A 25,246-nucleotide genomic window follows, 5' to 3' on the forward strand; every position below is an offset into this window, starting at 1 on the left:
AGGTGGATTGATTCAGTGACTGGGATAATCGGGATGGGAGTGTCAGAGACAGTGCGATTGGCACAGGACAGAGCAGAGTTTAGGGCTATTGTACATAGGGTCACTATGAGTCGCAAGCGACTCGACAGCACATAACAACAACAACAATACTTTAGTCAGCTCTCCTTAGTTTGTAGCTAGTGGCCTTTTACTCCCTTCCTCCTCTGTTCCACTATTTCATTCTGGATACCACATTGCATTTAGTTGTCATATCTGTTTAGGCTCTTGGGACTAGTCATGGAGAAAATACTGTCTAACTAGCATTGAGATTTGTTCAGGCAGCCTGGACAGTGAGAGATACCAGAGATTTGAAGGTGTATTTATAATCACTTAATAAATAAGCTTAAAAGAGATTTCCAGGTAAGAGTGAGGGTGGAGAGTAAGCAGAACACTGATCAAAGACATTCAGGGCTGACTTTTTTTTGCATGGAGTGGTCAGAGCAGGTTCCCATTCCATTTCCTAGTTCCAAAAATCTATTTAATATATTGTCCTTGGATAGAGGACATATCAGATATTAAACTGGTAAGAACAGCAGGGCTGACTTTAAACAGGGGAGAGCTATGGTCAGGTACTTCTTTTTATTGTGTACAGTTGAGTAATACTGATGCAGAGCTGACCCTCTAGCAAGTTTTCAGAGAAAATTTCATGGGAAGAGATGGCCCATCTTTCTTCTGTGGAACAGTTGGTAGATTCAAACCACATACCTTTGTGTTGGCTGTGCAGTTCTTTACGACTGAGCCGCTAGAGCTCCCTCAGATTTTCCTTAGTACCATAAAAATAGTGGTTATTTATTCATACATCAAATATATACTGAGTCTGTGTCTGGCCTTCTGCAGAGTCCTTATGGGAGAAGGTGAGAGTTATAGGGGATGAACTGGCTGTTCAGTTATTATTTTTATGTGGTATCTTGTCTGTACCAGCTAATAACTGTTCCTCCAGTGGATTTCCAGAGGCTGTAAATCACCAGGAGATTGCCCATCTTTATCCTGCATAGTAGCTAGCTAGTGAATTTGAATCACTTACCTTTGGATTGGCAGTACAACTCCTTACCCACTAGACCGCTGGTGTTATATGATTAGCATAAAGGAGGGATGAATTAAAAACATTTCTTGATTGATATTGTCAATTATTGGTTAATAGAAAGCATAAGGGTGGGAAAATGGTTAAGGTATCCAAAACAGCACAGCTCATTGTTTTTCATGAAATTACATCTTCCGTCTGCATCCCTTATCCAGCAAAGTCTGGGAATGGCTTAGGATGTTACTTCTGTACATAAACATCTTTTTCTTTTGTTATATGCCCTGAGCCAGAAATAGAGGTATGCTTTGATTCTTGAAGTAAAATGAGTGCTGCGTATTGCAGAATATCTATTTTTACAGGGAAGAATCTTGAAGCCATCTGAATGTGCATTTCCTGAAGCGAAATTTAAGCAAATTCTAGGCACCCCCCCCCCCATCAGGTAGACGATTAGTTAGCTAAGACAGACTACAAAAAGATGTACATGTGAATTCAAATTAAGGGAAGATCATTGCCTCTTTATTGAGTCAATAGATTAAGATAATAAGCTTGCTTTTACATTTAGCCACTCTTATTAAGCTTCTGTTTTTTTAACAAGTGCATAAATGACTAAAGCTCATGGAGTATGATTCAGATCAATTACTTGTTCTGTATATGGTCAATTTATAAACTGTAGAATGTTACATTTGCTATTTATTAGTAATCATGCTTATAAATACTGCAGGTGGGGGTGAGTAGGAATTCAGAGGGAAATTGTTCTCTTTTCTGGTTCTTTTACTCCCCCTGTGAAATGTTTTAGGTTCACATTTTTGGATATATGTGTGTGGAACCAAATATTTCAGCAAGTGCTGTCTGGCTGGTCTAATTTAAGCTTGTGCTGAACGTATGGTGTTGGAAAGCTGAATTTTAATCAAAACCATGAATCTGAACAGCAGCTGCTTGGCGTTTGAGATCATATGTTGTGGACAAGTAATTTTTTTTTCAAATTAATAGAATTTTATTAAAAGAATCAGATACATTTTGAAATCAGATGCGTTGGACTTGATCGGACTCATGCAGCTTGAAAACTCCTAGCTATCACTCATCAGCCTGCTGAACAGTTCCTTTTTCGGAGACATAGATATCATTAAAAATTTCAGATATCCTTGTTTTTGACTGTTGTAGCCTGCTGAATCCACACAGACCTTTCATGATAACTGTACAGCCCTTCAGATTAATGTCGACATTCTCTGGAATGTCGACAGTCTGGTTGCTGAGAATGGTTTTCATTCTTGGAGTTAATGTGGCAAAAAGGTGGACAAGCCATCATTTATCCCTGAGTAAAACATGCTTCTTCTCTGCCTTTCTGGACACACCTCATTTGCTGTGGGTGCTCCATTCTCTCTAGCTTTCCTCTTAACATGGTGGGCCCTTCCTGTAGGTTGAGTGCTCATTATAGAACTGATTTTCCCTTCCCAACTTTGTGTACTTCCTTGTTTTCTTTTGTGCTTTCCTTTTCTGCACATAAACAAGTTTATTCATATTGTATTATCTTCCAGAAACACTCCCCAGCTTTGTGTCTACTTTGTAATCTGAAAAATACCTATTCAGTTTTTGGAATTGAGATCCATTGTCTTTCCTAGTAGTATTGGCTTGGCCTCTTCTCTCTTCTTTGTCTGCTTTGGCTTTACTTTTCATGCCTCTCTTCTATATCTTAAGCAGTTTTCTCTTCTTACACCTTAATTGCAACAATTTTTACAAATAGACACATTTTCATTCCCATGTGTTAGATCCTGGGGATACTGTAGTGAATCTGGGGGACAGAGCTCCTGCCTGTAGGAATGCCTATATTACTAGGAAGCAGCCCATAAATAAGTAAACAGAAATTATTACAGGGATAAATGCTTTGTAGGAAGCAAGCAGGAAATGGACAGAGATTGGGAGGAGAAGAGGTTCCTTGACATGGTGTAGTCAGGAGTTCTGAGACTCTAGGCTGATGAGGATGTTTCCTGGAAAGAGTTGGAAATTTGTAAGAGTATTTCAGGTAAATGAAGCAAATTAATTTGAAGGAGTTGTATGGTGCATCTGAAGAATTAAAAGGCCGGTGTGTCTTGTAGGATAGGGTCTGTCTCCTTTTGCCAACTCCAGTGGTCAGACATCTTTATATTTTAGCAGAATTTTCAAAATAACAGCACACTTCCTGGCTCAGAATCTTCACTCAGAAAATGTTTGTAGGATTAAATTTCTCTTCAAATATTTGTTCTCCTTGTTCCTTTCCATTTGATACTGGCCACATGGGCCTTCTCTCTGTAGCTTCTTGGTTGACTTAGTGACTAGTTACACCATTTAAAAGTCACCATTGTAACCTAGTTTACTAGGAAGTTTTGGCAATCTTCTACTTTAAATAATTTCAGGTAAGTATAAGTGTTTAATACTTTTTGGCCTTTGAAAGAATGCAGTTTGTGACTAATGTAATTTTTGTTCTGGTAACTACAGCATGTAAGCAGATGTCCTTTCAAGCTGACAGATGTCACACTGAGGTAAAAATGTTGAAAGTAGTTCAACATTTCAGTTCAGTAGCCTCTGAGGAAGTTGAGAAGAGGAAGTTTGCTTGACTAACTTAAAAAGGAAGTTGGGAACTGAAAGGTAGAAAATGCATTTTAGAAAGAGAAGGGTTGTTGGGCATTTTAGAAGGGTGAAGGTGAGAATTTGCGGAAGCCCAGATTCTGCAGCCCAGGCTATCTGTCCTATATAGGATATAGATTAAAAAAATCTACAAACTCATTGCTGTAAAGTTGGAACTAATCCGTTCCAATGCTCTAGCATGATAACTTGCACTGGAGGAAATTGCCTATCTTTCCCCCAAAGAGTGCCTGACTGGTAGATTTGAACTGTTTTAGATTGGCAGTACAACTCCTTACCAGTTAAAGCACCAGAACTACTTAGGGTACTAAACAACTATGAAATATCATCCTACCCCAGTAAAAGAAAAATCCAACAGAGCAACAGACCACAAATATTGGCGAGGTTGTGGAAAAACTGGAACCCTTAGTCACTATTGGTGGGAGTGTAAAATGGTGCAACCCTATGGAAGGCAGTATGGCGCTTTCTCAAAAAGTTGGAAATAGAAACACCATTTGACCCAACTGCTGGGAATATACCTTAACGGAATCAGAACTGCCACAAATATGTTGTTTGTTGTTGTTTAATGCCGTCAAGTCGTAGACGACTCATAGCGACCCTGTGAACGAACAGCCAGAGCACCATTCGTACATAGAGTTTCCGGAGGCAAGCCATTTTGGAAGTGGATGCCACTCCTGCTTCCAGGCTTGATTTAGTCGGGAAGCTCCAGCCAACACTGTCCACCATGGGTGCCCATTACCATGATTGGCACATCACTGTCATAGGCTTCAGCATCACAGCAACCACGAGTTACCTCTGTACAGTAACACATAGACCACCTAGAAGAATGTTTGACAGGAAGACAATTTGAACCTGGCCGAGGGCCACAGATGACAATCACCCACCTTTGGCTTGGTAGCACAGCTTCCTTCCACTAGGCCAACGTAGCTCTCTCTTGGTTGTCGTCATTGTTATTGTTGTTTAATGCCTCATGGAATTAGAACTGCCACCCAAACAGGTATATGCATACCCATGTTTATTGCTGGATTGTTCACAATAGCAAAGAGATGGAAACAACACAAGTGCCCATCAACAAATGAATGGATAGAGAAGCTCTGGTATATTCAAACAATGAAATACTACATAACACTGAAAACCAAGGAACTCATGAAATATACCAAATGAGTGACCCTGGAGGACCTTATGCTAAGTGAAATATCTCAATCACAAAAGGACAAATACTGCATAATCCCACTGTTATAAAACAGGACTGACATGGGTGTTGGGGGAAAACTAAGAAAAGAGGGGATAAATAATGTACACTGCATTGAAACAAACGAGGGAAAGAACTACTTAAAAGGAATATATGATTAAATATTATTTGCATGGCAACAGTCCAGAATAAGAGTTGCATAATAAAGTGGACTGACAGGGGGTGGGTGTAGGGGGAAGGGGGCTTGTACAACAATGAAAGAATTTTTTTTTTCAAAGAGAAAAGCAAACTGGGGATGGGCAGGGAGGAAAATGTGCAACAAAGAATAAATGGAAATCCAAGTTCTCTATAAACTTTAATTAAAATCTCAATTGAAAAAAATGTGAAACAACAAAAAGAAAGGTATAGATAGAGTGAATCATTCTATATCTATACTCTTTTCTCTATAGAGACAAGGAAAACTCTTGGTCTCCTATCACTTTTGTGAACAAGCATTGAGAACCAGAAGAAGGAATCACGTTAACATCACTGAAACTTGTCTTTGGTCCCTTCCCACCTTTAGGGACCTGATGTTCTGTCACTGTGGGGTTTTTTTCAGGACCTAGTAATATGTTTGTCCCATAATAGAAGATCTGGAATAGTTGTTGAGTTATGTACTCACAAGCACATAGTTCTTACCCCTTAAAGTAGTTAGTGTTTATATTGTTATTTAAAGTTACTTTTTTGTGTCTGGCATTTGAGATAATTTTGTGAACTATTGAGCTCCCTGCTTCAAAGAAAAACAGTTGCTCTTGAATACTTAAATTGTATCAGATGACTATTTCAGACTTCATTAGCTTGTTGTTGTTAATGTGCAGTAGAGTCAGAACTGATTCATAGCTGACCCTGCAGCAGATTTTCAAAGGATGTAAAATCACACAGGAGGAGATTGCTCATCTTTTTTGCTCAGTGCATCAGGTGGATCCAAACTTTTCACCTACGGGTTCAATTCCTTACCACTCAGCCACCAGAGCTCCCTCTTACTGATTTAGCCAAAATTAACCCAAAGAGTGAGTATAACAAGTGGCTGTTGTTGTTTGGTGCCGTCGAGTCGTAGAGGATTCATAGTGACCCTATGGACGGACGAACAGCCAGAGCACTGTTGGTACATAGTTTCCGGAGGCAGGCCATTTCGGAAGTGGATGCCGCTCCTGCTTCCAGATAACAAGTGGTAGTTGCACAAAACTGTGCATTCACTAAGTGTTATTTTCCTTGAAATGGTTAATTTTATGTTTGGTGTATCGTGCTTCATTTTAAAAAAGTACCCCACCTTAGTGGTGGTTTCTTTTCTTCATGACCCGGAGCACAAATAAAGAAGGCAAAGGCAAAACCCCCCACAGCAAAACTAATCACCAGTAAAACCACACTAGCGGTTTAGCAGTTTTGAAAGTAAAAACTAAAAAGGAAAAAAAAACAAAAGAAAAAAATTAATAACTAAAAAGATGCATATCACCATTTACCATATTTTGTTGATATGATCTCAATGTTAAGACTCTTTTTTACACAAAATGCTTAACCCTCACACATTAATTTCCTATAAGTATACAAATTGTATGTGAAAAATTATGGTAAGTGATTTTTAAAAATAAGATAGGAACGCTTTTCTGAGAAAACACCAAATGGCGGATGACGCCGGTGCAGCGGGAGGGCCTGGAGACCCTGGGATGGGAGCCCGCGGCGGTTTCCGCGGAGGCTTCGGTAGTGGTCTGCGGGGTCGGGGCGCAGCCGTGGGAGGGGCCACGGAGCTCGAGGAGGCAAAGCCGAGGACAAGGAGTGGCTCCCCGTCACCAAACTGGGCCGCCTGGTGAAAGATATGAAGATTAAATCATTGGAGGAGATTTATCTCTTCTCCCTGCCCATCAAGGAATCTGAGATCATCGACTTCTTCCTGGGCATGTCCCTCAAGGATGAGGTGTTGAAAATCATGCCAGTGCAGAAGCAGACATGTGCTGGCCAGCGGACCAGGTTCAAGGCCTTTGTTGCCATCGGAGACTATAACGGCCATGTTGGCTTGGGCATCAAGTGCTCCAAGGAGGTGGCTACTGCTATCCGTTGGGCCATCATTCTAGCCAAGCTCTCCATTGTCCCTGTGCGGCGTGGCTACTGGGGGAACAAGATTGGCAAGCCTCACACCATTCACTGCAAGGTGACTGGGCGCTGTGCCTCTGTGTTGGTGCACCCCGAGGCACTGGAATCGTCTCAGCCCCTGTGCTTAAGAAGCTGTTGATGATGGCTGGAATTGATGACTGTTACACCTCAGCCAGGTGCTGCACAGCTACCCTGGGCAACTTTGCTAAGGCCACCTTTGATGCCATCTCAAAGACCTACAGCTATCTGACCCCAGATCTCTGGAAAGAGACGGTGTTCACGAAGTCTCCCTACCAGGAATTCACAGATCATCTTGTAAAGACTCATACCAGAGTCTCCGTGCAGAGGACTCAGGCTCCAGCTGTGGCCACCACCTAGTGGATTTTCTATAACAAATAAAGTGAATTATGTTCTAAAAAAAAATAAATAATAAGATAGGAACTACTTAACCTAGAGTAGTTTCTCAAACAATTTGTTAGCCTTGCCTGGCTTAACTCTGCTTGATGTGGAAACTGTACAGTTGTTGTGTTGGAACCGATTCATAGTAGCTGACACTCCAGTTGTTTTCAGAGTCAGTAAATTGCATGGAAGATATTGTCCATCTTTCTCCCACAGAGCAGCTGGTGTATTTGAACAATGTGCCTTTGGGATGGCAGTGCAGCTCCTTACTACTAAGTCACTAGATTTCCCTATTAATATTTATTATTTCACAAAAATAAAAGGGGAAAAAAGATGCATAATTTTACAGAGGCAGGGAAATTATTTTATAAAATTTTGACCAAAAATTCACTTTTAATAATTTTTTAGTATACTCAGCTGCACACACATTGCTTCAGCAGTTTCTACATGTAAAATTCAGTGATGTTGATTACATTCCAGCAGTTGTACAACCATTCTTATCTTAGTTTTCCAAATTGTTCCTCCTCCGTTATCATAAATTTACTATCCCTTAAATTTTTATCTAATTGTTGGAGTTAACTATTGTCTGTTTGAGCCATATAGATAATTCTTGAAAAAGTAGAATGATTAAAGCAGATATTCTTTAGTAGTTGAGCTAAACAGTTCTTTGATTTCTAGGAATATTTCAGGGAATATTTTTGGTTTTATGTTGAGAGATTATCTCAGGAAAGTTTCAGGAGTTCATCTAATCTTTATTGCTTCAGAAAGTCTAGATTCCATGGTAATTTGAAATTCTGTTCTTTTTTTCCCTGTTTTGATCAGGATTCTTCTGTAGAGTCTTTGATCAAAATAAAAATTATTTCTTGATGAGCCTTTGGTAAGTTGCATTTGAAAGGAAACTTTATGAACTTAAAGATACTAGAAATTTTTAGCAAGCTTCGTAATAATGAAGAACTACTACAGGCATTTTCATTGAAGATAAGGATACTGGCTGTCTCTGCCAATTTTTAACATTATTTTAGAAGAAATAATTAAAGTGGTGAGAAAAAGAAATTGCTTGTATCGGTATTGAAAATGGGGCAAAACAGTAATGTTTTGAATGTGATATGATGATCTGCCTAGGAACAAGAGTCGATTCTTCTAATACCCTTAATCATTATTTAGCTTTCAGATGCATAGCAAGTGATTGAAACAACCATGGCTTGAAGTAGCTGCACCTTAGTCCTCAAACTGACATCCTTGGATCTTAATAATTTGGTTTTATGTTTTAAAATTTTTATTTATTTATTTGTTTATTTATTTATTTTATGTGTGTACCGTCAAATTGGATCTGACTGGTATAGGAGGCGATTGTTCCTCCCTCTTCAGCAGAGCATCTGGTGGATTTGAACCGTGCACCTCTGGGATTGCAGTACAGTTTCCTGCCACTAGGCCACCAGAGCTCTCCAAGGATCTCAATAATTTGGAAAGTTCCCTGCTACAGATTTTCCCAATACAGTATGTCTCCTGATGCTAGTTCCAACTGTATTGATTGTGGATCCAAGTAACGTGAAGTCATTGAGAGTCTTGGCTTTTCTCCATCTGTCTTGATGTTGCCTATCAGTCCAGAGTTCAGGAATTTTGTTTTCTTGACATTAAGATACAGTCTACATTGAAGACGACAGTCTGTTCTTCTGCAGCAAGTGCTTCTAGTTCTCAGTTCTTTACTGGGGAATATTCTTAATGGTTTGAAATCCTAGTTGCCATGTTAGTCTGGAAACTAAATTTGTATTAGTGGATATTAGTTATAGCCTTTGTTTTTGAAACTGGAAATCCTCATCCCCCCCAACCCCCATGCTCCCATGCCCCCACTCCCGCCTGTTCAGATTGTATTCACAGACTTCTTGTTGTTGTGTGACTTGGAGTCAGAACAGGCCAGAGCTGACTTCTCAGAAGGAGTAAATAACTCAGGAGGAAATTGCCACTTTACTCTTTCTTCCCTTATCGCCAGTTCTTGTTATGGCTATTCACATAATTATATTGACCCAATAAAATAACTGTGTTTGTAAGTAATAAGTTATTTTTTTAAAAAATTAATTTTAATGAAAGTTTACAGAGGCTTTGGATTTCTATTCGTTCATTGTTGCACTTTTCTCCCTGCCCACCCCTCCCCCCCAATTAGCTCTTCTCTTTGAAAAGTAAAATTCTTGTAGTGTTACACAATCCCTCTCCCAAAGTCCATTCCACCATGCTGCCTTCATTCTGGCCTCCTGTCATGACGGTAATGCCTAATCAGTTCTCTCACTCATCTGTTTCAACCCAACCCCTATGTCAGTCTTCTTTTATAACAGTGGCATTGTGCAGTATTTGTCTTTTTGTGACTGAGCTATTTCACTAAGCATAATGTCCTCCAGAGTCACCCATTTTGTATAATATTTCATGAGTTCCTTGGGTTTTTTTTTTGTTTTCTGGTGTTTTTTTTTAATAAAAATAATATTTATGGCATTTCATAATTAAGTACCTAAACAAATTTGGTTTTGTGGAGGTCTGTTCTTTGAAATTTGAAAGAGAATCTTCAACCAAGCATGGTTTTAGATTACCTAAGTGAATATGCTTATCTGGTGGATGACTTGTATAGGCCATCAAATCATTTACAAAAATGACTTCTTTATCATCAATTAAAAAATCTTGGTCCTGTGTTTGAAGTTCTGGATATTTTTCTAAATAGCTGACAAATGAAAAAGCTTTACTGTAGTAGTCTTCATGGTTATATAAACTGGTTTCCTCTACTTCAGTTGGGGAATTTGGGTTTGAACTTGGAACAACTTCATCAAATTCACAATTGATCTGGATTGGCATTTCTGTAACTGTTTCTTTCTCAACAGAATCCTTCATAGCTGGACTTGCTTTCCATTGATCCAAGAATGAGATATCTTTTATTCCACAAACTGAATCAGCTGAGACTCGTATAAATAGTCTATTGCACAGTATTTGATAGGTGAAAATATTTTTTCTTTCAAAGGCGTATAAACTTCAACAACATCCTCTCAGGAATCGTTCCTGAGGTAAAATCTCCTAGTTCCGTCTCCGAGTTCCTTGTTTTTCAATGCTGCGTAGTATTCCATTGTGTGAATATACCACAGATCCTCCATTTGTTTGTTGATGGGCACTTGGGTTGTTCCCAACTCCTTGCTATTGTGAACAAAGCTGCAAAAAACATGGGTGTGCATATATCTGCTTGGGTGGCCGTAATGGTTTCTTTAGGGTATATTCCCAATAGTGGAATTGATGGATCACATGGTATTTCTATTTCTTACTTTTTGAGAAAGTTCCATACTGCCTTCCATAGTGGCTGCACCATTTTATACTCCTACCAACAGTGAATAAGGGTTCCAGTTTGTCCACAATCTTGCCAGCATTTGTTGTTTGCTGTTCTGTTAAATTTTGCTATTCTTGGGATGAGATGATATCTCATGTTGGTTGATTATTAGATAGAAAAGTTTTTCCCCTTTCAACTTAATGTTGTTGTTTGGTTTTTATTTTATTTTATTATTTTTTGTGTGTACTGTCAAATCAGATCTGACTGGTACAGAAGGAGATTGCCCCTCCTTCTCCAGCAGAGCATCTGGTGGATTCAAACCACATGCCTCGAGGATTGCAGTGCAGCTTCTTGCCACTAGGCCACCACAGCTCCCTCAAATTAATGTTTTTAAAGCTTAATTTGGTCATGCATTTTGTCTTCCTTAAGTATACCAGCCAGAGCACATTATGTCTTTATAAAAATTCCTTCTCAAACCTGGATTTATGTCAGAGGTACCTAATATAAATCTGTTGACTGATGAAACTAAAGTTTTTCCAAGGCAGCCAGCAATTTTTATTTCCAAAATCTTAACCAAGTTGATGTCTTAGATGTTTACTGCTTCCCTCTTCTCTTCATTGTAGTTAGATCTTTTATCCCGGTGAGGTGAATGTTTGTCTTTTAATGGAAAGGTTGGAAGTTTGCGCACAACCAGAGGGACTCAGATTTTTAAAGGATACTTTATGGAGCACAGTTCTCTTCTGCAACATAAGAGGTTCGTTACCATGAGTTGGAATCGATTCAGTAGTATCTGGCATACTGGTTTTCCCTATGAGTGATTTGTATCTTTGTCACACTTTAGGGGTATGGAACTGACCACATCCTGCTGAAATCTTGCTGACCCATTGGCTACTTTTGAGCATCCTAGAGAAGTTTATTTAGGTCTGCAGACAGTGGTAATATTGTGGCCTGTCTTTTGAACAAGAGGGAGACTTTAGACTGATTTGGATACAGACAGATGCACTACAAACCCTGAATGTGTTGAGTGGCTGAGGAATTCAGAGTGGAGTAAGTGCATCCAGACATCCAAACTTAGAAGGCACTGGCCAGAATACATTCGAAATATTTAAGATATATCCTGAGGTTGCTAGTTTTTTATTTTGCCATATAAGGATATTTAATATCAATCATCTAGTTACATACTTTTAATAGTTAATGCATACTGTGGTACAACATTCAAAACATACAAAGATATGTATTGAATTAAATACTTCCTCTCCAGTTCTCTACCTGCTAAGTTCCCCTCCCAAGAGGCAAACTGGGTTGCTTGATCATCCTTCCAAAGATAGCCTATTAGTTTTCTTTCCTCCCTCACATAAATGGTTGTGCATTCAGATATTCTGTATCTTGAGATACCCTTGACCTGTTCTCACCTTAGAGATGTCTTTCTATTAGTACCTAGAGAACTGCATTATTATTATTTTTAATGGCTACCTAGCATTGGTGAAGGTATTAAACATTTACCATTGCTTTGAATTATTTTTTTTGTTTTATTTAAATTTATTATTAATTTTAGTAAAATTTTACAGAGACTTTGGATTTCCATTCATTCATTGTTGCACTTTTCTCCCCTTCCAGCCCTTCCCCCTAGTACACTACCCTCTTGGAAAAGTAAAATAAAAATTCTTTCTTTGTTTTACAAACCCTCCCCCAGGTCCACTCCACCATGTAGCCTTCGCTGTAGACTCCTGTCATGACAAAAATACCTAATCCTAATCACATATTCCTTTTTTAAAAAAATTTAAATTTAAATTTTTTTTTTTACTTGGTCCAAACAAATATGTTTGCATTAATAAGACAACAACATATCACATGTCACAGAGGTAACATCTAGATGATAAGGCAATACAATAGTTGGTATTTTGACAAGAACCATTTGATGACTATTTTCAGATACATTTTCAAGGTCAGATAATGTTTCAAAACATTTAAAAAAAAGTTTCAATTGTATGCTGGAAAATCACGTATCCCTTTTAAACAGTTTTCTCCCTCATCTCCTTCAATGCAGTATACATTTTTGAACCCATCTTTTTCAGTCTTTCCCCAACCCTAAGGTCAGCCCTGTTTTACAACAGTGGCACCATGCAGTATTTGTCCTTTTGGGACTGAGATATTTCACTCAGCATAATGTCCTCCAGGGTCACCCATTTTGAATAATACTGCATGAGTTCCTTGTTTTTCAATGAAGCATAGTATTCCATTGTGTGAATATACCAGAGCTTCTCTGTTCATTCGTTTGTTGATGGGCACTTAGGTTGTTTCCAACTCCTTGCTATTGTGACCAAAGCCACAATAAACATGGGTGTGCATATATCTGCTTGGATGTCAGTTTTGGTCTCTTTAGGGTATATTCCCAGTAGTGGAATTGCTGGGTCAAATGGTATCTCTGTTTGCAACTTTTTGAGAAAACACCATACCACCTTCCACAGTGGTTGCACCATGCTTTCAATTATTTAAGAAATATTTTTAAACACCAACAAGTTAGAAAAGGGTGTGATTTTGGTGTAAAGAACAACAATAATAGATTAAATAAATCTGGCACTGTAAAGAATTAATTCCCTAAGTCGGCTTCAGGGAACTGTGTGTGTGGAGGAAAAAAACAAGCGACAAAAACCATTAATAGAACAATAACTATTGCTAAAGATAATGTACATAGGGTTTTTGAAGGCCTGTTTTTTTTTGGAAGTGGATGACCAATCCTTCTTCCTAGTCCTTCTCAATCTTTAAATATATAATAGTATCTAACAGACAAGCATTCCATAGAAATGAGCAGATGAAAGACAATTGCCCAGTTATAGCAATGACCAATAGATTCAATGTTGTTGCCCACCCATGCTTCCTTCCTCCACCACTATCCCTTCTTACTTTTGCCTACAGCATTCAATACTTATCTCCCATTGACCGGCCCCTGATGTGATGGCCTGAGTCCCAAGCCATCAGGACTTCTGTGATTCTGATCCTGAACATACCGTGCTGCTGTGAGTCTCTTATGATGTAGCCAATATGACTTCAATTTAAAGTTAAGTACAACTGTAATGAATTTCATGAAATGACATATTAATAAGAGCCTATGGTGATAAGGAGGAAGTTCAAATTGCCCTGAAAGAATTGGCAAAAAACAAGGCTCCAGGAGTTGATGGCATACCAATTGACATATTTCAACAGACAGACACTACCCTGGATGTGCTCACTAAGTTGTGCCATGAAATCTGGAGAATAGTCAGCTGGCCCACTGACTGGAAAAGATCGGTACTTGTTCCCATTCCAAAGAAAGGTGACCCAACAGAGTGTGGAAATTATCGAACAATATCGTTAATACCACATGCAAGCAAGATTCTGCTGAAAATGATCCAAAAACGTTTGGAACAATATGTCAGCAGAGAACTGCCAGCTAAATTTAGATGGATTTTGGCAGAAAGCAAAGAATACCAGAAGAATTTCTATCTGTGCTTCTTTGACTATGCAAAGGCTCTTGACTGTGTGGATCACAACAAGCTGTGGGTGACTCTGAGAAGAATGGGAATCCCAGAACATTTGATTGTGCTAATGCGAAACCTATACTTGGACCAAGAAGCAGTCTTCAGAACAGAGCAAGGAGACACTACATGGTTCAGAATCAAGAAGGGGGTCCATCAGGGATGTATTCTGTCTCCATACCTTTTCAATCTTAATGCAGAACAGATCATCTGAGACGCTGGGCTGTATGAAGAGGAATGTAGCATCAGGATTGACGGAAGAGTCATCAACAACCTGCGTTATGCAGATGACACAACCCTGCTAGCTGAAACTGAGGAAGACCTAAAGCGCTTGCTGCAGAAGGTCAAGGACTTTAGCCTCCTATATGGATTGAAGCTCAATGTCAAGAAAACAAAGATTCTTACCACTGGGCCAATTGGCAGCATCAATATGGATGGTGAAGAGATTGAGATAGCTAACAGTTTTATTTTGCTTGGCTCCACAATCAACACTCTTGGTAACAGCAGCCAGGAAATCAAGAGACAAATTGCATTGGGAAAAGTGGGTTTTGAGGGAGCTCTCAAGAGTACTGGAGAGCAACAATGTCAGGCTGGAGACTAAGGTGCGCCTGATCCAGGCTATAGTCTTTGCAATTACGTGCTGTGCATCAAGAGAGTTGGACAGTGAATAGGGTTGATAGAAAGAGAATTGATGCCTTTGAGCTTTGGTGCTGGAGAAGAGTGTTGAATATACCATTGATTGCTAGGAGAACAAACAGGTTTGTCCTGGAGAAGGTAAAGCCGGAATGTTCCTTGGAGTCAAGGATTCTGAAATTTCATCTGAGATACTTTGGGCATGTTGCAAGGAGGGAATTGTCCTTGGAGAGGGACATCATGTTTGGGAGAGTGGAGGGGCGGCTAAGGAGAGGAAGACCTTTGATGAGATGGATCGATTCTGTGACTGGAGCAGTGGGAATGAGTGTGTTTGAGATGGCTAGGTTGGCACAGGGTAGAACAGTGTTTAGAGCTCTTGTACGCATAGGGTCACTATGCGTCGTAAAAGATTGGATGGCACATAACAACAACAACAACAAAGATAATGAATTCTTCAAGATGGGTCAGATTATGATGTTTTTAAAGAAATTCACTGATCTGATTGTTGAATAATTGAAAAGGACAGAAGGTATATGACTGAAATATCTATATAGCCTTTTCTCCATTTTACAGAGATGAATGGATTTAGGGAATCCTTTGGCATAGTCTGTAGTATGTTGCTTTGTTAATTGCGAGTCCCTGGTTTGAATCCAGAGAAAAATGGGCAGCCTCCTCTCATTGAGATTTACAGTCTCACAAACCCAACAGAGGGTAGCTGGGAGTAAGAACCAACTCTGTGGCAGTGAGTTTTCGTGTTAGAGGTCAGAATTGACTCAGCAACAGTAAGTTTGCTTTTGGATTGAGTTCCTGTTTCCTACAATTGTCCTTTGCAGTTCATTAGATCACATTATTAGCCAATCAACGGTCAAGATCTTTTGTGTTTGTAGCAGGTGTATATCAGTTGGATTAGATCAGGGAGTTTAGTTTCAGGGTTGTTTATTTCTTCTACTAATAATTTTTGTGCTACTACCTGTATATGTAGCTCTTTGAGAAATTTTGTTGTAGAACAAACATCTTCTCTCAGTCTTTTGTAAGGAATTCCCAACTAAAGTGATGGAGTCTGAACTTGGGAATGAAAGAAATTGGAAAGTGTGGTTGGCGTCTGAGTTCTCTGGAATTGAAGAATTGATGACATATGTGACCTTTGGGAAGAACAGAAAGAGTGGAATTAATTTGCTGAGTGTTTGTTGAGTGCTTGGTGTGTACAAGGTGCTGTGATAATTTATTGACAAAGTAACTAACTACCTTAGGGGATAATCATGTAGGATTGAGGAGGATATAGTATACAGAACAAGAAAGCTGGCCTCTTCTTTTAGGCAGCTCATATTTATTAGGTCAGCACTGTACCAGGTGTTTGCAAGAAAGGAAAGGACATGGTGCAAATTGAAGTTGAAGGGTGAAAATATGGGTAGTACTGAAATTTGCATAGGGGTCTGATTTAATGTAGTAATATTAAGAAAATAGCTTCATACAATTTTAAAAAAATCATTTTTAGAATTAAAAATGTATTTCAGTGGTCAAAAATTAGAAAAGGTCTTGTAAAGTCTTTCTCCCTTTTTTGTCCCCCTGATACCTAATTAGATAATTATCTTTTCATATCCGTTTCAGAGCTGTGAATAGGACTGCTCTGTTCTCGGTGACACTATTACATAATTCAGCATACTATACCATTCTAATTTATTGGTATATGTAAAATAGAATCTAGTTAGATGTTTGCTTCTGTGTGCTTGTATCTTAATGTATATATTACCTAGTTTAACCTTCACTGCAACCCAGTGTATTTGAAACTCAGTCTCTGAAAGATTATTAGATAGTTAATGGTATGAGTGGCCAAATTGGGATTTGAACCACAAAGTGCTTGTTCCCATAATTCACCATTTAACTCTTACGGCCCTTAAGTGATGGGTTTTAACTTGTTACTTTGCTAATTTGTTTCTTTGGAAAGAGGTTTGAAAATGTACCATTTTGGGTATTTTAGGTGGGTATTAAAGGCATTTCAATTTCTCCCTACCTGACTCAGGTATCCAGCTCACATAGAAGACATTGATTATGAAGAAGGAAAAGTTCTCATCCATTTCAAACGCTGGAACCATCGTTATGATGAATGGTTTTGTTGGGACAGTCCTTACTTACGTCCTTTAGAGAAAATACAGCTGAGGAAAGAAGGCTTACATGGAGAAGAAGGATCATCTGTGAGTAACAATTTTGGGAAATTCTGTAATGAGCGGGGTCAGCCATGATTCAGTTGGTTTTTCCATTCATGATCTTGAGTATGAAATTTTGTAGTAGTTTCATTTAGGCCTGTAGTTGCACTTTGGTCTTTTGAGTACTCCGTTTGTTTTTATTCAAGTTATGTGATTGATGTGACCATTCATTAATTGGTTTAGTTGAGACTTCAAGTTGATGGTGGTTGGGGACCTTGTCTCTTATTTTATAACTTTGTCTCTAGCCTCTAGCCCTCCAGTCTTCTGTAAATATTTGCTGACTAAGTGAATGACTTAAGCAGTCATTCTGTGTGGAGCACAGTGTTAGTCTCATATTCAAGATCTGCTATAAGCCTTCAGAAAACTTGGAGTTGATTTAATGATATTCTCATTTTCTAAACTTTCTCACTATGCCTTAAGGTTTTACCTGACTTCTGAATGAAGTAAGAAAGTGTCAGTTTTGCATTTTTCTTAAGAGACATTGAGACAGTAGTAGCACAACTGTCTTCCACTCTGAATTAGCCTGGATTGTTTACTGTTTGAACTCTGACTCACCCACAATTTAGAGTAGGGTTTAAGATGTTTGTCTCTTCTCTACCAAGATTGCTCAGTATTCCACAAAATTCATCAGTGCCAACTGAATATGGAATATTCTGTAGAGTTTTGAGAAAGCAGTATGACATATTAAAGATATATGTCATATATGTCTCCGTGCTGGTGGCCCTTTAGAAGTGAATGGTTTTAAGTGGAATAATTGCTCCTTCCCTGAAGAGATCTCATTTATTTTAGCATATATTATGGGTGTATGTCCTGGTGGTTTTGGTTTCATAGGCCTGCTTTCTTTGCATGTCCTTGAGAAGGTAGAACCATCAGTCCTGAGTTGGTTTTGTCCCCCCACCATATCATGTCATAGCTGTACTATTTTTTAAATATGGAAATATTATCAAGAAAATGAAATATAAATATCTCTAAAGTGTTCTTGATACTAGTTTTGTGCTTATTGTGCATATTTTTCAATAAAGATACTAAAAGCACAACTAAAATGTGGGAAATCTGTTAAATCATTCATGATGAGGAAAAGAATCTTATGTTTGAAAATGTTTGGGGCAGATGACCCTACATAGAAAGAATCAAGATTTCTTAATTAAATTGGAATTGAAAGGAATTTTTAAGAGAGAAGAAAGAGCAATAGGAGAAGTGAGGAGAGAGAATATTTAGTCATTGAAGAGTATGAAAGGCAAAGAGCCCAAAATTATATCTGAAAGGTCAGTGGATCACTCTGGAAATTGGCAGCACACACATGGTCCCCAGGCACTCCATTAAAGGCTTCTTGCCTTCACTCAAGACTCTCCCCTTTCTGGTTAAATCCATCTGGGAAGAGAACTTTGAAGAGCTCCTTGAAGAATGTGGCTAAGCAGCCTGGGAAAAGAACAGCAGAAAGGTGTTCCAAGCAGAAGGCCCAACCGTAAAAACAGTGCAGTGAATATATGAGGGTGGTCACTTCTCCACTAACTACACAAGGGGCAAGGATTCCAGTCGTGAGTTTTAATCAACCACTTCTCCCAGGCCTAGTGAAGTCTCATGTCCTAGCCCTTCTAGCACTGAACAATACCTTCTCTTACCAATCTCATGTCAAAGTTATGATCATTGTGTTTTATCAAAATGGATTGGTAACAAGATATTTTTTCCTTTTTAATGTTTTTTAGGAATTTCAAATAAATGAGCAGGTCCTTGCTTGCTGGTCTGATTGTCGTTTTTACCCAGCCAAAGTCACTGCGGTTAACAAAGACGGTAAGGCATTTTAATAAAAATTGTTTTTCACTCAGGACATTTAGGGGAATTGGTTTGATAATACGTTTTCAGTATGTAGTAACACTGGATAGAAAGAAAGCCTTTGAAGTTAGTGTGTCAGAAATTAGCCGATTATAAATAGAGAGAAAGCTGGATAAAGAAGGGGTTTAGTTCTTTGCTCTCTAACTTTCAGTCATTGTCTAAAATAGTCACATAATAGTTTGTCACTCGTCTAAGAAGAGTTTTTGCTGACTAGAAGTCCTTAATTGATGAAATAAATCCCTAATATTTCCTCTCCCCCAAAATATGGAACACTTTATTAATTTGCATGTCATCCTTACACAGGGGCCATGCTAATCTCCGTATCGTTCTAGTTTTAGTATATATGCTGCTGAAGTGACATCTTAATGTTTCTTTGAAGAATTTGTGTATATCCTAGAACTGAAAGGATCGGCAGCAAACATTTCTTTAAAATATATTTTGTGTGTACAAAGTAGTTGAAGATGGTTTGTAGCATCAGAGTCACTAGTAAAAGGTGGGACATTCTGGCTTACAGCACTTAGTGACAATGTCTTTGCCAGATTTTAAAACATGAGCAAACAGCAAATGCTGGCAAGGTTGTGGAGAAACTTGAAACCTAATTCACTGTTGGTAGGAATGTATAATAGCGTAACCACTATGGAAGGCTGTATGGTGCTTTCTCAAAAAGTTGCAAATAGAAATACCATTTGACCCAGCAGTTCCACTACTGGGAATATACCCTAAAGAAACCAGAACTGTCACCAAAGTAGATATATGCACACCCATGTTTATTGCGCCTTTGTTCACAGTAGCAACGAGTTGGAAACAACCCAAGTGCCTATCAACAAATGAATGAATAGAGAAGTTGTGGGATATTCATACAATGGAATACTACGCTGCATTGAAAAACAAAGAACTCATGAAATATTATATAAAATGAGTGACCCTGGAGGACATTATGCTGAGTGAAATATCTCAGTCCCAAAAGGACAAATACTGCATAGTGCCACTGTTGTAAAACGGGACTGACATTGGGGTTGGAGGAATCTAGGAAAAGAAGGGATGGATGATATATATTGCATTGAGGCAGATGAGGGAGAGAACTGTTTAAAAGGAATACATGATTAGTTATTATTTTCATAACAAGATTCCAGAAAAAGAAATGCATAGTGAAGTAGACTGTGGACTTGGGAGGGCAGAGGATTGTATAATAATGAGGGAATTTTTTTTTCTTTTCAAAGAGAAAAGCAGACTCAGGAGGGGTGGGCAAGAGGAAAATGTGCAACAATCAATGAATGAAAAAAAAAATGGGAAGAATATGCTGTTAAAAAATAAAGAGGTGACTAAAGAAAGAAAATAATTATTATTATTATTTTTTTTTTACTTTTATTGTATTATTTTTACGTGTACCGTCAAATCAGGTCTGACTCGTACAGGAGGAGATTGCCCCCTCCTTCTCCAGCAGAGCATCTGGTGGATTTGAACTACGTACCTCTGGGATTGCAATGTAGCGTCTTGCCACTAGGCCACCAGAGCTCCCTAGAAGAAAATAATTTTAAAAATCCCCCAAAACATGTGAGGATACAGTACAGGGAATTTGACCCAAATTTGCTAGTACTAAGATTGATGGGGAGATCTGATCGCCTTGTGGTAAGGAGTTGCACTGGCAATCTAAAGGTAAACTGTTTGAATCCACCAGTTTCTCTGTGGAAGAAAGAAAACCCTCTTTGCTTCTGAAAACCCACTGGAGGGTCAGCTTTGATTCCTCCATACACCCCCACCACCACCACTGGATTGGTGGTAGTTTACCGGTAGATGGTCAGAATCTTGGCACTTAGGTAATTAGATTCATAGCCTTAATTAAACCTTTATTGTCTGTCTAATTTTGTCTTCGTTCCTCCCCGCCCCCTCCCCCAGCGTATACGGGATATGTCCCTGAGCTCTACAGTGAATGAATGTCAGGGTAGGTCGGCCTCTTAGTGCTGCTGTTATGGTTGGCCATGAGGCCAGGTTGACTTTATTCAATAAAGTTATTATCCTCCTTGCTGGATCTTTTGCTGACCAGAACATTTTGGCTTTAGGATGAAAATTAAGACTGAGAAGATGTTGAGTTGAAAGGATCAAAACTGTGAGCATATATTTGCATATTGCAAAAATAACTTTCTTTGCACCACTTCTTTACCTCTCCAGCTGTTAGACCAGTTAGGTGGCCAAGATGTGGATTACATTTGAAGTGTAGTTTGTCTTTCCTTAGGCCTTCAAAAGGAAGGTGGTGCCTACTAAAGTCCCCAAACAAGCAGCTACTGCCTCCACCTTACAAATGTAGCAGGGATTATATCAAAAAAAACCCTCAAACAACAAATGTAACAAGGACCATCACAGCTTAATGATGTGGTAAAGAGAAGCTTTGGTGACAGAGTATCTCCTTTATTTCCTATAGAAGATACTTTTATCCTGTTTGTTCTGCTAGCAGGTGACCAGGGATATAGTGAAGACTTAACTTGGATTCAAGTTTAGAAGGTTGGACCTGACTTTCTAACTGCTCTTAACCTCCGTGGTGGTTTTGCTGAGGCATTGGCTGAGCAGACAATAAATTGGATGAGGGCTCCAGAGAGCGTTGAGGAGGAGTAGGGAGTCTAATATAATTGCTCGTCATCTTTTTTTTTTTTTTACCTTTGTCTCGGCGCTTGAGGATAGAACCGGCAGACAGGAAGCCACCAGCACCGAAGACATGACGCCGAGGGGGCCGGAGCCCTCTCCCTCTGCCTCCGTACATAACGGGGTGCTCGTCATCTTTTTAGCCACTGTCTTCCGGTCACTTTTCTCTCATCTTAGCGTGGAACTGCCCCATGGGATTTCCAATGCTGTAAATCTTTACAGAAGCACATAACCCCATCTTTCTTCCATGAATGATTTAAAACAGCATGATGATTTCAAACAGTAGACCTTTAAGTTAGCTTAACCACAAGTTTTAACCATGGTGCCGCCAGGGCTCCTGATCCACAACTAAACAGCCATTTTATAGAGATCTTAAAGGACTTAACTAACACTTGGAAAAGGAGAACAATATTAGATTGTTTAGCCCTTTTCACTTGGAATGACTCTATAGGTGCTGGAAATTAATCATTGTTTAGTGTGAAGGTTCCACAGCTGGTAGTTCTGTAAGACCCTCAGTGTGGAGTAAAAGATTGAAGTTCTACTTTCAGAGAATCTTTGTTGAGAATCTATCTCTAGTGAGTTCACTTGATCCCTTTCCTGGGACTACTTAGCTCCCCTTTTTAACATGGAGATTAAGAGTGGTTGGTGAGGGCCACTTGTTTGTCAAGGCTTTAAATTCTGTTCTCTCTCGGGAAAGTAAAAGTATTTACAGCAAAATAGGAAACCATTCTTTCCTGTTGATCTGTGGTCCTTAATCTTGAGAGAACAGATGAGTCAGGTCCCTCCTCTTTAAAAAATGTGCACATTCTTTGGTTAGACATTCAGGGCTATTGCTTAAGTCTGCATTTATAATAAGAGTGTCTATGGAAATGGTTTTATTTCTGGAGTCTCTAGTTGAAGCACTTCCTGTTTTTTGTTTTCTTCATGCTGTAACAGATCCAACATTTGCAGTGTGGGGAGGTTGGCACCATGTTAACAGTTTTGAACAGCTCTGCTCAGGGATAAAAGGAAAATTTAGGCCCACACATGCAGGTGCTAGCTTGATTCTTCAGCATCCGTGGCTGGGGAGGAGTTGGTACTTTTCTTTTAAAGTGACTTAGTGGGTAAAAATTAGAATCACTTACTGATTTCTTGCTCTGTGCAAGCCTGCTGCTAAGCAGTTTGCATATCTTATTTAATCTTCACATAGACATGCAAAGGTTATTGCTAGTGACTCTATCCTCATTTTATAGATGAGGGACTAAGCTGCTTGTTGTTGTTGTTAAGTGCCATCGAGTTGTAGGTGACTCATAGTGACCCTGTGAATGAAAGACGTGAACACTATAACTTTCATCCTTTCTCCAAGTTCATAGGGTTTCTGGAGGCAAGCTATTTCAGAAGTGGATGCCACTCTTGCTTCCAAGCTTGTTTTAATTGGGGAGCCCCACCAAACTCTGTTCACCATACTAAGCTTACAGGGAAATTTAATTTGCTGGTTACAGTGCTCTGAGTGGTAGAATTGGAATATGAGCAGAAGTCTTTAAGTCTTAAGGCCCCTGAATTGCCATTCCCCTAGTACCAGGGTATCTTCGGCTAGAGGGGAGTTTTCCCAAGACAACTGTAGTTGTGAATTGAAGCCAGGTGTCACAAGGTGGAGGAGGGAAAGTAAAGCTGTGGCAGGTGTGGGTGGTCTTTTTAGAGCCTGGTGGTGTGAGCCCTTAGTGGGGAGCTATGTTCTGGCTTAAGCTTCTGCTATGTGATTGCAGGTAATTCACTACTCCTCTGGACTAATTTGCACAGTTAGAAACTAGAGAGGGAATTTGAATAGATGAGCATTTTGGAAATTCTTGGCCACAGAACGTGAACCGGTTCTGTAACTTTGCTAAGAAGGAAAAACTTAAGGGAGGGGAAGATGTGCTTGCAGACATGTGGTATCGGGCCCTGGAGTCATAGTTGTGGTAGATTTCAAGAGCAAGAAAAATCTATCCTTTTTTAGAGTCACTTTTGTATTTCTGTTTCCTTGGTCCCTACAGAAGATTAACTGGCTCGTAGGCGTTTCTTGGGTTGTCCTTAATGCTCTATTTAGTTAGAAGTCAGTCTCTCAGTAGGAAGAAATTTGATTCTCTAGGCTCTTGTAACTAGTGAAAGAAAGGAAGAGGTTTCATATACCATGATATCTTGTCACAGTGTTGCTGCATAATAAACACTCAGAATTCCGGGGCATGCAATGAACATTATTTTCTCATGCATCTCAGGGTTCAGATCTTAGCAAGTTCTGGGTTTGACTGGGTTTATGTCTGCCTTAGCTGTTCAGCTGGCTCATGCACCACAACTGCCAGTCTGTTTGGCTTCCTCATTTGCTTTGCTCCGGGTGTGTCTCTTCCTCCTGAATCCAGTGGCCTAGCCTGGAGCATAATTCTGACAGAGTACAAGAGTGCAAATGCAACCCAGCAAAACTATGCTTGTGTCATCTTCATAAAGACTGATGAGAACACTGAAGCATCCAGTTTGTACTCTCCTTCTGTTGTTCTCTCTTCAGACTTAGGTGTTCTGACTTCTTAACACTCAGATAAGGCCAAGAGTCTGTTTCTCCTGTGGCCATGGATAAAGAGAAGGCAAAAGGGAGGAAGGAAAGGGACTCAGGGAATCTGAGACAGGTTAATCCCTGTGTCGAGTTAAAGTAGACAGAACAGAATACACATAGTTTGTACTTATTCTTCACATGTTAGTAATTAGATTTCTCAGATTAGTAAGAGACTCTCATGGTAAGAGAGCTTTATTATCAGCCACTAAAGAGAGGATTCATGGGATGAACTTATAAATTATGTGGGAAACATTAGATTTGAGACTTCTCTCCAGAAGTGGGCATAAGACACTGTTAGGAGAAATTTTTTTTAAAAATTAATTTATAATAGCTCAATTTAGGCTGCAGTTTAGCAAAATCAAAGGAAAAAATTTCAAGACTATCCTTTGTAGTCCTTTGGAATGGTAAGAGTCAGGACCAGAATATTTCTATCCAATGACAGTGGCTCTGGAACACCTTTTGCTTGTTCTGTTTGGGTCATTTTGGAGTGATAAGTGCTCTAGTCTGTCATCTGAACTTACATTTGCGAAATAGGCAATATACGTTGGTCAAGAGTCAGCAGACAAACTTGGAGTTTGATTGATCCAAGTTGTCTTAGATCCTGAAACTCAGGCCCATCCCTGTGTCTACATGCTTCCTCCTTGAAACTGTCCTCAAGAGTAAGCTTCAGAATTTACCTCAAAGAGTTGGGTATATTGTGTTGTTGAGTAGAATTTAATGTCCTTCTGACTAATGTATGAAAATGACATCTTTCCTTTTGATGTAACCGATACAGACCTAGTTTGTCTAGGAAATTCAGACTTGAGGTGACGCAGTGGCTACAACAATTACCTTAAAGCACCATAGCGATTTTGAGGATAATGCGAGATTAGGCAGTATTTTGTTCTGTTGTACATAGGATCTGTCACGTCCAAATTTTGCTCACAGTGCCAGTTTGTCATGTCTAACGTTAGGAATCTTGTTCTTTAAATGTCAGGTCCTCCTTAACAATGACTTGTGCTTCCTTCTTAAGGACTTAGTCTAATTAAAGGATTAAGAGTCAAAAAAAAAAATGTCAGGTCCCAGGCAGTCAGCCAGTGCCAGGCCAGTCGGACAGTAGAGGATGAGGTTTGAGGAGTTGTGGGAGACTTAAGCATCTCTTTTCTTTAAAAATATTTTTTACTGAT

General features: G+C 39.2%; 1 protein-coding gene across 1 annotated transcript in view; it reads left to right on the plus strand.

The window, feature by feature from the left end:
* PHF20 (PHD finger protein 20) overlaps nt 1-25,246 on the plus strand; it is a 100,795-nt gene that overhangs the window by 24,934 nt on the left and 50,615 nt on the right. The window contains exons 2-3 of the mRNA XM_006881492.1: nt 16,864-17,035; nt 18,754-18,838. Of these exons, the coding sequence (XP_006881554.1) occupies nt 16,864-17,035; nt 18,754-18,838 (257 nt within the window). The remainder of the gene's footprint in view (nt 1-16,863; nt 17,036-18,753; nt 18,839-25,246) is intronic.

The sequence above is a fragment of the Elephantulus edwardii genome, unplaced genomic scaffold (assembly GCF_000299155.1).
Source record: "Elephantulus edwardii isolate Elephantulus edwardi_28Jun2011 unplaced genomic scaffold, EleEdw1.0 scaffold00015, whole genome shotgun sequence".
NCBI classification, from domain to species: Eukaryota; Metazoa; Chordata; class Mammalia; order Macroscelidea; family Macroscelididae; genus Elephantulus; species Elephantulus edwardii.